Source organism: Alligator mississippiensis, chromosome 4, assembly GCF_030867095.1.
Source record: "Alligator mississippiensis isolate rAllMis1 chromosome 4, rAllMis1, whole genome shotgun sequence".
Taxonomy (NCBI): domain Eukaryota; kingdom Metazoa; phylum Chordata; order Crocodylia; family Alligatoridae; genus Alligator; species Alligator mississippiensis.
The window spans coordinates 2,363,741-2,379,426 of NC_081827.1; the positions used below are offsets into that span (position 1 = coordinate 2,363,741).

The following is a 15,686-nucleotide window of genomic DNA, read 5'->3' on the forward strand; positions in this document are numbered from 1 at the left end:
TTGCAAGTAGCTAAGAACAAACCTGCCAGGCCGTTGCAGGGCTCTGCGGTGTGCAGGCTCCTTGAAGGGAGCGAGCAGCCTGCTTGCAGGTGGTGCAGGGGGCTAGTGAGAGACTCGGCTGACCCGAAAAGTGCTCAGGATGGGGCTATATAAGCCCAGAGCCTGAACCAGTCAGGCAGTCTCTCCCTGGCGGTCACAACGTGAGCAGCGCCTGGGAACAGGGCTGCAGAAGGGGCTGGACTTGATAAGAACAGCCTTGCAGGCCCGGGAGCAGAGGCAAGCCTGGGCAGGCGAGGCAGGCAGGTGACCTTTGTTTTATTCTGAATGCACAGAGGGTCCCTGAGCCCCGAGAAGGGCTGAGTTGGTCCGGGGGGTCCAACTCGGGGACCATGGACGCTGCAGAGAGCCCAGGCCCAGGCTGTGCCCCCGCTGCAGAGGAAGGCAAACCCCCCCAGTGTGACCAGTCTGAGTCCGAGGGGCTGGGTAGACACGTGAACTGCAGCTCGGCCACTTCTGCCCCAGCGCTGAAGGAGAACAGCCCTGAGAACGAGGACCCGGTGCTAATGTAAGCAGCTACCCTGTTATCGCTTGATGGCTAATCGGTGAAGCAGGAGGGCTCATTCAAAGTAGAAGAGGCATGGAAATAAAACACATCCCCATCTAAAAATCAGCTGTGCACACACAAAACAATCATTTACAAATATTATCTTCTAGCTAAAGAGATCCTTTATTAATGGGTCTGATTAGGACGCCTGCATTTCCAGCGATCGAGAGCTGGTTCTTCTCTTTCTTTCTCCCTGCAGCATCCAGGCCAGCCTTTCCCATTTGAACACTGGTGTGTATAAAAGCAAAGCCAGTCCATGTTTTCCTGTGTGCAGAGGGATCCTGACTTTCAAGGCTCCCAGGACTGTTGAACCTGCCAGTCATGCAGGGGGCCAGGACAGGCATTTGTGGCGCTGAGCAGACCGCAGGCTGCCATCCCAGGCTCCTTTTGTCCTGGATGAGCTGCCAGTGTTGCAGGGCTCCAGGTCCAGGCTCCCAACAGGACTTGAAGTGGAGCTGAAAATGCACGGTAGGGCTGTCACTGGGGAGAGTGCAGCTGGACCTCGCCTGCCTTGCCTGACAGCAAGGCCCACTGGCCTTTATGCTTGCAACGAGCCCCTCCCGCAGCCCCTGGACAGCCTGGTGCATGCAGCGAGGGCATCCCAGAGACAGGAGGGAAGAAGACTGTATGGTGGGTCAGAGCTGGGACAGGCCTCCCGCCTCCCGGCTCCTGTTCCCCAGCCCAGGAAGCCCCAAGGAACAAAGCCAGGACACTGGGGCTGGAGGAGTTCTTCCACGGCCCCTTGCACTCACCCGTGCCGGGAGCTCCCTGTGGTCTCCAAGCAGCCAGAGGTGAAAGAGCAGCATCGGGAGCAGAAGGAGCCAGCACAGCCCTGTGCCCTGGGTGTGAGTCCCTCCACCTGCCAGACCTGTCACCTGGAGCTCTACCACGCGTTGGGTGTGAGGTGTGTGGGCACAGAGGACAGCGTGGCAGGAATAGTTCCCTGCGTCGCTCGGGGTTGTCCCCCTCAGCAGCAGGGAAGCATTGCCCTTGGCGAACTCCCCCGGGAACAGCTGGGTCCTGCCTCTGTATCTGGCATCCTGATGCTCCGGATGAACCTGGCCATGGAAGAAGCTGTCCACCACGGCCGAGGGCTCCCCGGGAAGCTGCCAGTTGACGATGGCTCCCAGGAAATCGAAATGGCCTCTACACGGGACGTTGCAGCGCAGGAGCACGTCAGCACCGTCCCGCGCAGTGACTCTGCTGCTCGTCTGACCTGCTGAGGGGCAGAGGGGCACTGCCAGGACCCACTCCGGCTGCTAGTCCCTTCCCAGCACATCTGGTGCAGACGCTGTGCCCCTCACTCTCATGCCACGTGGGGGGAAAAGAGTAGCCTGGTGTTCGTGTTACATCAGCTACCTGGTCAGTTCATTTGGTGACCCCTTGTTCTGCGCCCTGCTCCCCCATCTCTGGTTTTTGGAGTGGATGGGCCAGAACTGCACGCAGCGTTTGATGCATGGGCAGACCAGGGGTTTATACAGCTGCACAACTAGATTACAGGTTTATTTCCACCCCCCTACCCCAACACCTCTTGTGCCTGCTTGGGGCTATGGGTAGCACTGAGCTCTGCTCTGCATGGGCAGCGGACGGACAGCATCCCATAAGACAGACCCCAGGGAGAGAGCTGAGCACACAGCAGCACAGCCCCTGCCCTCACTCTGCCTCTCCCTGAGAAATGACCAGGGGTGACAGGAGTGACAGTGGCAGAGACAGGAAAGGCTGCCAAGGCCCTGCAGAGAGAGCCGGAGCCGGAGCCGGAGCGTGGCGCTACAAGGACGAAGGGGAATCCAGCTTACCTTGTCCAGCCAGGATGCAGACAACGATCTGTGTCAGCACAGCGCCCGCGAGCACAGCCATCCCGTCTGCTCCCCGCCTTCCTGGGGGAGGAGGCACGAGGGGCTCATCAGCCCTGAAGATACCCATGCCCTGTTTCCAACCACGGCGCCCTGGTATGCACTCACATGAAAGCTGGCCCCGGCCCCTGGGACCGTCTGCGGTTCCTCGCTCACCGCCTGCAGCGCAGGGTCCCTGAACAGGAGACACACCCGGCCTCCCGCTGAGCAGCCGTGCGGTGCGCGGAGCAGCTCCGGCAGCGCCGAGCACTCGGCCCGGAGGGGTGGCGCTGCTGTGGCATTGGCTGTCCTGGGCGGGGAGCGCAGGGACGGTGGCACGTGGAGCAAAGGGGGAAAGCTAAAAACAAGGGACTGTTGCAGGCTGCGCATGATGATATAGCGTGAAGTTAAGACATGAGAAGCGGATGTGAAACACCATAGACCGTAGGCCTGTAGGTCTGAAATACTGGTTCAGCACATTGCACTTGTCAGTGTTGAAACCCATCCTGTGCTCATCTGCACACCCCTGTGACTTGTCTACGTCTGATTGCAGCCTGTTCCTTCCTTCTAGCGTGCCCACATCCCTGCATGGTCTCTGTCCATGACCTCATTTCACCTTTAGATCATCAGGTTGTTTTTTTCTTACTCTCGGTTCCCTTTTCAAACCTAATCTAGCCCCAGTAAAAACTTTTTATTAATGAATCCCACATCCTAAAGAGACAGAAGTTCCTTAGCTATGCACACATACTGATAAACATGTAAAATAATAACCTTCATCAAGTACAGGGCCCCAAACGAAGGTCAGATTAGGGTGGGATTATGGGGCAAAATACTTCTTGGGACGCCTCAAACTTCCTGTCAGTGCCGCTGGGGGACTGTCCCAAAGAACCATGACCACAGTCCCACCCGCCCCAAGGCACGGTTTGGCCGTGCCAGGCTGCCAACAGACACCCCCACCCTCCAGACACTGTGCTAAATACATGGACCTGAATAAGGAACTGGATTTTGGGCTATTATACCCAGAAATCCTTCTTGGGCCACTTCTGGACATCTCTGAACAGAGACTTGCCCAGCCCAAAAGGTGGTTTGGCCGTGTCAGGGTGCCAACAGACAGCACCCCAGCCGCTGTGCTAGATATATGGACCTGAAATACAGCTAGAAATTCTTCTTGGGCCACCCCATGGCATTGCTTTGTTGGCAACCTGGGGCGGCTAAACTGCATTTTGGGCCAGGCAATATTCAGAGATGTCCAGGAGAGTCCCCCAGTGCCACAGAGGTGCGGTCTGGGGTGGCCTAAAAAGGATTTCTGGGTATAATCCCAATCCAAAATCCAGTTCCTTGTTCGGGTCCATGTGCTCAGCACAGTGGCTGTGGTGCTGGCTCTTGTCAGCCTGGCACGGCCAAACTGTGCTTTGGGCCAGGCAGGTCTGTGGTCAGAGATTTCATAGACATTTGGGCTGGAAGGGACCTCAGAAGATCATCGAGTCCAGCCCCCTGCCCCAGAGGCAGGAAGTCAGCTGGGGTCACAAGATCCCAGCAAGATAAGCCTCCAAATGTGTCTAGAAGGCGTTCAAAGTGGGTGCTTGAACCACCTCCGGCGGCAGGCTATTCCAGACCTTGGGGGCTCGGACGGTAAAGACGTTCTTCCTTATGTCCAGCCTGAAACGGTCATGGCGGAGTTTGTGACCGTTCAACCTCACCATCCCTTGGGGCGCTCTGGTGAACAAACGTTCCCCCAGATACTGGTGGTCACCCCTGAGAAACTTATAGGTGGCCATCAGATCACCCCTGAGCCTGCGCTTTTCCAGGCTGAAGAGTCCCAGGGCTCTCAGCCTGTCGTCGTAGGGTCTGCTTCCCTGACCTCTGATCATGTGCGCGGCTCTTCTCTGCACTCTCTCAAGCTTCTCCACATCCTTTTTGAATTGTGGAGCCCAAAACTGGACGCAGTACTCCAGCTGCGGCCTCACCAAGGCCGAGTACAGGGGGAGAATGACGTCCCGGGATTTGCTTGAGAAGCATCTATGGATGCAAGCCAGCGTTTTGCTCACCTTACTAGCCACAGCATCGCACTGAAGGCTCATGTTCAATTTGTGGTCAATGATGACCCCCAAGTCTCTTTCTTCCGTAGTGCTTGCCAGTGTAGCACTGCCGAGCCTATAAGGATGCTGCAGGTTTTTCCTCCCAAGGTGGAGAACCTTGCATTTATCGGCGTTGAACACCATCAGGTTCTCGTCTGCCCACTTGCTGAGCCTGTCCAGGTCAGCCTGGATCTCCCTCCTGTCCTCAGGTGTGGATGCTTTGCCCCAAAGTTTGGTGTCATCGGTGAACTTGGCCAGTCCGCTTCTGACACCAATGTCCACATCATTAATGAAGATGTTGAACAGTAAAGGTCCAAGGACAGAGCCTTGGGGGACTTCACTGGTGACCGCGCACCATGATGATTGGCTTCCATCAACCACCACCCTCTGGGTCCTGCCGCAGAGCCAATTCCCCAGCCACCGGATCATGGTGAAGTTGAGGCCACAGTTAGCCAGTTTTGCCAAGAGATGATCATGGGACACCAGATCGAAGGCTTTTTTAAAGTCGAGATATATGACATCAATCTCTTCTCCCTTGTCCAGGTGATAGGTCACCTGGTCGTAGAAGGAAATGATTTTGGTCAAGCAAGACCAAGATGTGCAGAAGAGTCCCCTGGTGCCACAGAGGTGTGGTCTGGGGTGGTCCAAGAGGGATTTCTGGGTATAATCCCAGCCCATAATCCAGTTATTTATTTGGGTGCATACGCTTAGCGCAGCGGCTGGGGTGCTGCCTGTTGGCGTCCTGGCACGGCCAAACCGCGCTTTGGGCCGGGCAAGTCTCTGGTCACAGATGGCCAGGACAGACCCCCGGTGATGCAGAGCTATTCTGCTGGGCAGCCCAAGCGGGATTTCTAGCCATAATCCCAGGCTGAAAGCTAGTCCCTTATTCAAGCCAGTATACTTAGTACAGTGGGCATGGGGGATGTTAGTTGGCAGCCTGGCACGGCCAAACCGTGCTTTGGGCCAGGCAGGACTGTGGTCAGGGTGGGAACCGGGAATAAGGAATAAGGACCTGGGAATAAGGAACCAACTTCAGCCTCATCTTTAGATCGCTGTTCTTCCGGCGTGCTTCAGCACCCGCCCAGTTGGGGCTTAAAGCCCACTTTGTGGAAATGGGGGCTCCTCCCTAGCTTGCTCCTGCGGCCACGTGGCTGAGGGCAGGCGAAACTCGGGGGCATCCGAACCCCCAGCCTCCTGCGCGTAGGATGCCCGCCAGAAGACTGTGGAAATATCTGAAGCCGCAAGTGGGGTGGGGGATGTTTGCCGGTTGAAGGGCCACGTATGGTTCTGGACTCACTCATGGATTTGGATTTGGACTTGGTTTTGTGCGGGCAGGAGTAGTTCCCTGCGTCACCCGGGGTTGTCCCCGTCAGCAGCAGGGAGGCATTGCCCTCGGCGAACTCCCCCGGGAACAGCTGCGTCCTGCCTCTGTATCTGGCATCCTGATGCTCCGGACGAGCCTGGCCATGGAAGAAGCTGTCCACCACGGCCGAGGGCTCCCCGGGAAGCTGCCAGTTGACGACGGCTCCCAGGAGATCAAAACAGCCTCTACATGGGACATTGCAGCGCGGGAGCACGTCAGCACCGTCCCGTGCGTCGCTCGCCCGACCGAGAGGCAGAGGGGCACTGACAGGACCCACTCCAGCTGCTAGTCCCTTCCCAGCACATCTGGTGCAGATGCTGTGCCCCTCGTTCCCTGCTCTAGAGCGCCCCGTGCCCATTTCCTCCAAGCCCGTGTCCAGTCCCGGGTGGATCTGGCCGAGCTCTCAGCTCCCACTGCATCTGTTCAGGTCCCTCAGTCTCTCCTCGTAGGGCCTGTCCTGCTGCCCTCTCACCAAGTGGACGGCCCTCCTTTGACCCCTCTCCATGCTGTCCACATCCCTCCTGAAGTGAGGCGCCCAGAACTGGACGCAGTACTCCAACTGTGGCCTGACCAAAGTCGCATAGAGGGGGAGGATCACCTCTCTGGACCAGCTTGAGATGCACCTTTGGATGCATGACAAGGTCTGGCTGGCCTTGCTGGCTGCGGTCTGGCATTGGCGGCTCATGTTCATCTTGGAGTCAATAATGACTCCAAGATCCCGTTCCGCCTCTGTGCTTTCAAGAGGGGAACTCCCCAGCCTGTGTGTATGCTGTGGATTCCTCCCCAGGTGCAGCACCCTGCATTTGTCTACGTTGAACCCCATCCTATTCTCATCTGCCCACTTTTGTAGTCTGTCTAAATCTGTTTGCAGCCTCTCTCTCCCTTCAAGTGTGTCCACCTCGCCCCACATCTTAGTAGCATCAGCAAACTTGGACAGCGTGCTTTCATAGTTTCATCGTTTCATAGTAGTTAGGGGTCAGAAGGGACCTGAATAGATCATCTAGTCTGACCCCCCGCCACTGGCAGGAGTACACGCTCCTCACATGACCCCAGGCAGGTGTTCATCCAACCTCTTTTTGAATTTACCCAAGGTAGGAGCGACGACCACTTCCCTAGGAAGCTGGTTCCAGATCCTAGCTACCTTAACAGTGAAATAGTGCCTCCTAATCTCTAACGTGAACCTATTCTCTAGCAGCTTCTGGCCAACTGTCTCTCACCCCATCCTCATCAATAAATTAGGCAACTGTGGCATTGATGCCTGCACAGTTGGATGGGTAAAAAACTGGCTGATGGGGCGCACCCAGAGAGTAGTGGTGGACGGGTTGTACTCAACCTGGCGAGATGTGAGCAGTGGGGTCCCCCAGGGCTCGGTCCTCGGGCCCGCACTATTTAACATCTTCATCAGTGACTTGGATGAGGGGGTGCAAAGCACACTGTCCAAGTTTGCTGATGACACTAAGATGTGGGGCGAGGTGGACACACTTGAAGGGAGAGAGAGGCTGCAACTAGATTTAGACAGACTACAGAAGTGGGCAGACGAGAATAGGATGGGGTTCAACGTAGACAAATGCAGGGTGCTGCACCTGGGGAGAAGGAGTCCACAGCACACATACAGGCTGGGGAGTTCCCCTCTTGAAAGCACAGAGGGGGAAAGGGATCTCGGAGTCATCATTGACTCCAAGGTGAACATGAGCCGCCAATGCCAGACTGCAGCCAGCAAGGCCAGCCAGACCTTGTCGTGCATCCAAAGGTGCATCTCAAGTTGGTCCAGAGAGGTGATCCTCCCCCTCTGTGCGACTGTGGTCAGGCCGCAGTTGGAGTACTGCGTCCAGTACTGAGTGCCGCACTTCAAAAGGGATGTGGCCAGCCTGGAGAGGGTTCAGAGGAGGGCCACGCGCTTGGTGAGAGGGCAGCAGGACAGGCTGAACAAGGAGAGACTGAAGGACCTGAACCTGTTCAGCCTCAGCAAGAGGAGGCTGAGGGGGGACCTGGTGGCTGCCTACAAGCTCGTCAGGGGGGATCAAGAGCAAACAGGCAGAGCCCTTTTCTCCCCAGCACCACCTGGGGTGATGAGGAACAATGGTCATAAGCTGATGGAGAACAGGTTTAGGTTGGAGATCAGGAGGCAATATTTTACAGTTAGGGTGGCCAAAATCTGGAATCAACTTCCCAGGGAAGTGGTCCTTGCCCCTACCTTGGGCAAACTCAAGAGGAGGTTGGACGATCACCTGTCTGGGGTCTTGTGAACCCAGCATCCATTCCTGCCCGTGGCAGGGGGTCAGGCGAGATGATCTGTTCAGGTCCCTCCTGACCCTAGCTACTATGAAACGATTAAACAACGAAACATTGTTCCTCGTCACCCCAGGTGCTGCTGGGGGGAATAGGACGCTTCCTATTTGCTGCTGATCTCCCCTAACGAGTTTATAGGCAGCCACCAAATCCCCCCTCAGCCTCCTCTTGCTGAGGCTGAACAGGTTCAGGTCCCTCAGCCTCTCCTGTTGCCCTCCAACCAAGCGGGTGGCCTCCTCTGGACCCTCCCAAGGCAGGCCACATCCTTCTTAAAGCACGGTGCCCAGTACTGGACACAGTACTCCAGTTGAGGCCGGACCAATGTCCCACAGAGGGGGAGGATCACCTCTCTGGACCGGCTTGAGATGCAACTTTGGATGCACAAGGTGTGGCTGGCCTGCCTGGATGCTCGTCCAAGGCACAGACGAAGTTTTTAAACAGTGCGGGGACAGGCACCGGGGAGTTCCCCAAAGACCAAAGTGACTCATTTTGAACGGGCAAACAGTTCTCACAAATGGAAACCCTATGGAGCTACAGCGGTTCACGAGCTCCCAGGGGAAGAAGCCAATGCTGCTGAGGGTGCACAGACATTAAATGCCCCCTCAGGGCATATTTACTCTTGCCTGTGCACCGTACCGGGTTTTCCTCAGAAGACAGTAGCACGGCCCTTGCTTTTGCAGCCATGCTAGTAGGTTAATTGAATCTCTAATGGTGCCAGTGGTGTTGCACAGATTAAAAATGTGTCTTGCTCCCTGCCTCCCTTCTGCCTTCCTCAGGGCTGTGTTCAAATGCTGTGGCACGAGACAGCTCAGAGGCTTTCCCTGTGAGAACAAGCAAGTTTTTATTTGGTGATTTGAGCCTTGAATGTGAACCAACAGAAGTTGCCTCTTCATGGAAGATTCAGGTTGAGCTTAATTTCTTTGCATCTGTTGGATCCTTCCTGACCCAGCTGCCTCAGTTTTCCCTTTACCGTATTTACCCGAATCCAAGATTATCCTGAATTTAAGATGACCCCCCATAATTAGATTCTGTGTCTCATTTCATCCCCCTTAAATCCCCTTGTGCCTGTCCTTGCACTCCCCCATCTCCCTGTCTCCGCCACTTGCCCTTTGTTGGGACCCAGAGGCCCACGTAACACCTTACCTTTGCTCTGGGACCAGACATCTCCATTCCTGCTCCAGCCTGGCCCCACAGCTGGGAGAATAAGACTGGCTTCAAGGGCCCTGGAGTTGGACCCCCAGACTCCAGATGTGCAGCCCGCTCGCTCAATATGCAGATGTTGCAGCGTACCTGCAGCATTATAAAATAACTCCCCAAAGCAACCATGCACAAGTTATCGAGACAGCGACTGGGTCTGTCAGGTATTGGCTGCGTGGCTTCCAGAGTGGGGAGCTAGAGAAAGAAAAACCTCTGAGGGAAAACGCGTGCTTCGGTATGTCAGTCTGGGCAGTACCCTTAATATGCCACACTGACCTCCTAGCTCTGGCCCAAAGCCAGGGGGATAGAAAAACTTTGCCAAGACTCAAACTCGCAGGGCAGTGGGCAAATAGAAAGTGCGATGCTGCAGGATGTGCAAGTGAGTGTTTGCTGCGTGCAATGACTAACGCAGATTCAGTAGTCAAGGAAGGGAAACTGAGGCACCAAAGAACAGAAGGAGTATGGAGTCAAATTCAAATAGACCATGTGGGATCTCTACCTCAAACAGCTCGTGGACACAAATTCATACTGGTAACTGTGGATTCGTTATAGAACCGCAGACAACGAGGGTGGGAAGGGAGCGCTGGAGGTCACATCTAGCGCAACCCCCTGCTGCAAGCAGGACCAGCCCCAACTACATCATTCCAGCTGAGGCTTTGTTGAACCGGGTCTTAAACACCTCCACGGATAGAGATCCCACCACCTCTCTGGGGAGCCTGTTCCAGTGCTTCACCACCCTCCACGTGAGAAGGTGTTTCCTAATCTCCAACCTCAACTTCCCTTGCTGCAGCTTGAGCCCATTGCTTCTTGTTCTGTCCCCAAATGGATAGAGGCAGTTCCAGTAAAAAAACAATACAGCAGTGGCTATTGCCCAGGTCTCGGTGGAAGAGGTGTTTTCTGAGTGGCATGTACCCAAAGAAATGGATTCAGACAGAGCGGGTGGTTTTGTGACCTCTGTTATGAGCGTAGTTTGCCAGGGATAGGGAATCAAACCAAGGCTGCATATTGCACATCATTCCCAAAGCTTGGGCTTGGTGGGAAGAACTACTCGAATCATCAATAAGACCTAAAGAAAAAATGATAGGTGCTACTAGAAAGGACCAGGATATTAAGCTACCACTTGTCCTGATGGCCCAAGGGGCAGCTGCAGGGTGACATGGGGTAAGTCCCCACATGGCAATGACCAGACGAACACCTGAGGCCTTGTTCTCCCCAGCCCCTGATAGACTGCAACCCCCAGTCCTAACAGATAAGTGGGGAAGTCAATTAGTGCAACACATTAATGAAGTTTGGATGATCATCACCTCCAAGCTCAAGGTGTTTGCCTGCTAATGTTGGCACATCTGTCTTCCTACTGGATTCAAAGGCTCTCCTGTAGGCAGCATTGGTGGTATTTCTCCAGTTACTTGAGGTGTCTTCTGTACATTGTCCACGTCTCAGCTCCATGCAGCAAGGTGGGGATCATGACTGCCCATTAAACCACGAGCTTGGTTTCAGAGCTAACGCCGCAGTCTTCAAAACCTGAGAGAGTTTGAAGTCTTCGTCCTGAGATTTGAAGTCTTCGTCCTGAGAGAGCTTTTTCTGCACGAAGGGCAATGAGCCTATGTCGGGGTGGCTGTTGCCATAAGAACTGGACCCATCTGCAAACCAAATCTGTGTATTCTCACTTGTCAAAGTCTCTTTCAGGGGGTTTCCTGCTGCAAAATAGCTTTGTCTGGGTGCCTGTGGTGTGGGTAGAGGGCATCCAGGCGGTTCCCCAGGCTTTAGGCTGAAGGGGTGGTCTCTGCTTGCAGGTGTATGCCCATTAGCACGAGCAATTTAGGGATTAGATGCATGTCCTCCTGAATTTTTCCAATTATTAAGAATTTTTACAGGGGTGTGTGAGGTCTTGAGAGTGAGCCCGTACTGCCCAGTACAGTGCTAACGCTTGCTTCTCACATGAATTACACTGGAGCTCAGCCCCTGCTACGACCATGGATGCATAAGCAATAGGTTTTTGTCTTCCCAGTAAGCCCTGGTCCCAGGCCTTTTGGCTAAGCATTGGTCCCAGATCTCAGTTCTAAAATAAAAGGGGGATTGAGATCTGGATGTGCTAGGACTGCTGCCGGCATCCACGCTTGTGTATGCTGCAGTGCCCATTGCTGGGGCGTTCCCTTCTTTAACAAATCATCCAGAGGACTAGTGATGGCAGCATGATCATTAATAAAGACTTTGCAAAATCCAGTTAGCTCCCAAAAGCGTAATCATTAGCAAAGTCTCGGCAAAGTCCAGTTAGCCCCAAAATGGACCGAAGGGTTGTGACACACACAGGCAGGGGCAGCTGGGAGATGAACTGCACCTGCTGCCAAGCTGCTGGCCTGTCTCACCTGCTAAATTATTCCTAAAAAAGGACACCGGCTGCTGAACTAGCTGGGCCTTTTTGCCATTCATGGCAAGCCCAGCTGTCAATCATTTTGGCAGTGCTTCTATAAGGGCTACTGAATGGCTCTCACAGCCTGGCGCACTAGTTAGAAGATCATCTCCAGAAGCAATTACTTGATTTTTGCACTGCAATTTGTCCAGTGTTTTGCCTATGTGAAAAATGCTTGAAGAGTTACAAAAACCCAGAGGGGCTCAAGTCCAAATATACTGCTTACCCTTCAAAGTAAAGACAAACCTGTACTGGGAATGTGGGTGCAGGGGGACTGCCTGGAAACCATTAGAAATATCGAACACCAAAAGCCACCGAGGTCCTTCACTGATGGGTATAATCACATCCTGATAGGAAGCTAGCATTGGTACTGCTGGAAGGGGCACCTTACCTTCCTTGTGCTCTGTCTAGGGCACTGGGTAGCCACTTTTTTACACATACCCTCTTTAGACTCAAAGCCTGTCCTGGAAAATGCCAGCTGTTTGCTTTGACTTGCTCTTTAACAGCAGAAAAATAATAAAGTGGAGAAATTGGACACATTGGAGACAGTCCAGTGGAGGGCAACAGAAATGGTTGGGGCTGGGGGACAGGACTGGTGAGAAAAGACTGAGGGAACTGGACTGATTCAGTCTGCAGAAGAGAAGATGGAGGGGGATTGAATAGCAGCTTTCACCTCCCTGCAGGGGGGCTGCAAAGAGGATGGAGCTGGGCTGGTCTCAGTGGGGGCAGACGACAGGACAAGGAGCAATGGGCTCAAGCTGCAGCAAGGGAAGTTGAGGTTGGATATGAGGAAAACACTTTCTCAGTAGGAGGGTGGTGAAGCACTGGAATGGGTTACCTAGAGAGGTGGTGGAGTCTCTATCCTGGGAGGTTTTGAAGACCTGGGTAGACAAAGCGTTGGCTGGGATGATGTAGTTGGGGCTGGTCCTGCTTGGAGCAGGGGGATGGACTAGATGTGACCTCCTGAGCTCCCTTCCAGCCCTCGTTGTCTGTGATTCTATCATTCCAAGTCTTCCAACCATCGCCAAGAACTCAGAAAAGCCATGGAAGGGCAAGGTGTGTTTGACCCTATGGATTTCTGCATGAAATCTCTGGGTTTATCTTGTGAATCACATGTTGGTTGCAATGATTGCAGGTGTCAACCGATGCAAGCATACGTGAAGGAGAATAAACAATGAACATTTTTTTTTGTGGAGCAGTAGACAACCCCTGCTAACCCTTGGTCTTTCTCTAAGTGCCTACTCTGACTGAGGGACCATCCCCCAATTCCCAGCTTCTGTAGCCTTCTCAGTAAGGGACCACCTCTGAAGTATAGCTTCTCTCAGTACCTAGAGGCAGTGCTAAAATTGGGTGACACCTTTCAAAGGACCACAGGGTACCCCACAGTGCTGCGTTGCTCTGGTTGAGAACGACTGGTCTGGGGAGCGCTGAGGTTTATGAACCTAGTCAGATTGAGAGTCAGTTTCCTCTGAAGGAAAATGCAAGCTTAAAATCAGAACCATGTGACACTATCTAAGTCTGTCTTGTTTTTCTTCTGGGTGGATGAGCACATGTTGGATGGGAACGTTTCTAAGGGGCCAGGATGGGTCTCCAAGGGCACCTTCTAGGTCCACGGGCTTCTCCCCTTTTGTAGCTGGGCACAGTGAAATCCCAGAGCTGGCCTCTGTGCAACAACCTCTGTGGTTTCGAAGCCTGTCCGTGTTTCCTCTTTCTAGTATGGCTCTTGATGCATCACAAACAGTTCCTGCGTCACTAGGTGTCGCTCGTGGATTTCTTTCTTCTACCTAAGGTTAGTTTAAAGACTTCAGCGTGCTCCATATACCGGTAAGCATTTGAAGCCCCAGGGGACGTGTCTTTGGCAGCTAAGGGAACAAGGTAGAAACTATCGGGGGATCCCTTTTCCTTTTCCGTGTTGAAATGAATGCCGTGTTGCCCTCCTGCTAGCACTCACCAGTGCTTTAGAAGAGGTGCATAGGGAAGTCAGGCTGGAAGGGACCTCACAAGGTCCAGCACCCTGCCCAAGGCTGGAGCAGCGCTGCCTAAACCAGCCCAGCCAAGCGTCTGTCCAACCAGCTCTCAAAAACGTCCAGGGATGGAGATTGCACAGCTTCTCTGGGTGCCTGTTCCAGTGCTCGACCAGCCTCAGAGTCAGGGAGTTCCTCCTCATCTCCAACCTCAGTCTCTACTGCTGCAGTTTGAGGCTGTTGCTCCTAGTCCTGTCCCCTGCAGCCACAGAGGAAAGTCTCTCTATCATTTGTGCATCATTGAATCATAGAAAACAAGGATTGGAAAGGACCTCAGGAGGTCACATCTAGTCCAACCCCCCGCTCCAAGCAGGACCAGCCCCAACGACATCATCCCAGCCAAGGCTTTGTCCACCTGGATCTTCAAAACCTCCCAGGATGGAGACTCTACCACCTCTCTGGGGAGCCTGTTCCAGTGTTTTACTACCTTCCTAGTGAGAAAGTTTTTCCTAATATCCAACCTCAACGTCTCTTGCTGCAGCTTGAGCCCATTGCTCCTTGTTCTGTCATCTGCCCTCACCAAGAACAGTCCAGCTCCATCCTCTTTGCAACCCCCTGCAGGGAGCTGAAGGCTGCTATTCAATCCTTCCTCTTTTCCAGACTAAATAAGCCCAACCCAGCCAAGTTGCAGGTCACAGCTTTTCACCTACACTGGGAGAAGCCAAGTGGAAATTAAACATCATTTAGGATGGAATAACTACTGACTAGTCACCTGATGGGGGTTACATTGGACTGAACGCTTACCTTCAAAGCACATATAGAGAAGACAAAAGGGAATGTCAGTGCCTGCAACAACATACTGCGAACGTCAATCACCTCGAAGTGGGGAGCGAACCCAGTTATGTTACTGTTACAGGGCACCTTCACAGTCTCCAGTGACCCTGTAAGCCATCATCCCCTTTGACTCGCCTGCCACACCTTGATGGGAGAGAAAAAGAAAATACAACAAAGGGGATGGACAGCTGATGTGCGACTGTAACCGCTCGGTATGCTGGTCTCTGTTGCAGGGCTCTACCACTGGTCCCATTACAGTTACAAACGATGTGTTACTCCACTGCAGGGTATGGATGTCCAGTATGGGAAGAATCAGTTCATGCCAAGAAACTAGACCCAGTTCTGAATGACAGGTGTCATGAAATAATAGGATGTATAAAGCCAACAAACACCCGTCTTCCTGTATGGAGCCAAGACGTGGACAACATACAGGAGACATCTCAAGTCTCTGGAGAGGTACATCAATGCTGTTTGCAAAAGATCCTTTGAATCCATTGGGAATGCAGCTGCACCTATGTTAGCATCCTCTCACAAGCAAACACCATGAGCATCAAGGTGATGATCATCTGACATCAACTTTACTGAACTAGCCACGGCATCTGGACGTAGTCCAACTCCAGACTCCCAAATCAAGTTTGACTCTCCCCGCTCACTCAAGGCATGTGCTCAAGTGGAGGGCAGAGAAAGTGCTTCAGGGACGTCCTCAAGGTCAACTTGAAGAAATACAACATTGACATCAACTCATGGGAGACCATCACCCAGGACCGCCCCAAACGCAGGAAGAGTCTGCTGCAGGAATCGATCTCAGGACTTTGAAACCTCATGATGACAACAGGAGATGGAAAAGCAGGAGTGGCAGAAACAGCGTATCATGAACCAAACCAAGAACCCAGAGCCGGGCATGGAAACGCGCTCAAGCTGCAACACAGTCTGTCAATTGGCTTCGTCAGCCATCTTTGGACCCACAGATAAGACAATCATCCTCGATGGCAAGGGATCGCCGACGATGAAGGTGAAAGCCAACACCAAAGGACAGCCTGTACTCCCTGGCCAGCATTGCACCACCTGATATTGGAAGAAAGGCAGTGAGCCAAAAAGAAAGATCAGGGCAGATG

At 53.5% G+C, this 15,686-nt stretch overlaps 1 protein-coding gene across 1 annotated transcript; it reads right to left on the bottom strand.

Moving 5' to 3' along the window:
• Nucleotides 1-714: 714 nt before the first annotated feature.
• LOC109285436 (uncharacterized) lies at nt 715-6,235 on the bottom strand. Its single transcript, XM_059725523.1, has 5 exons — nt 5,812-6,235; nt 2,401-2,481; nt 2,262-2,272; nt 1,357-1,863; nt 715-1,059 (listed from the first exon to the last, which is right to left on the bottom strand). The coding sequence occupies exons 1-5, from the start codon at nt 6,233-6,235 to the stop codon at nt 715-717; spliced, it is 1,368 nt and encodes a 455-aa protein (XP_059581506.1).
• Nucleotides 6,236-15,686: the final 9,451 nt, after the last annotated feature.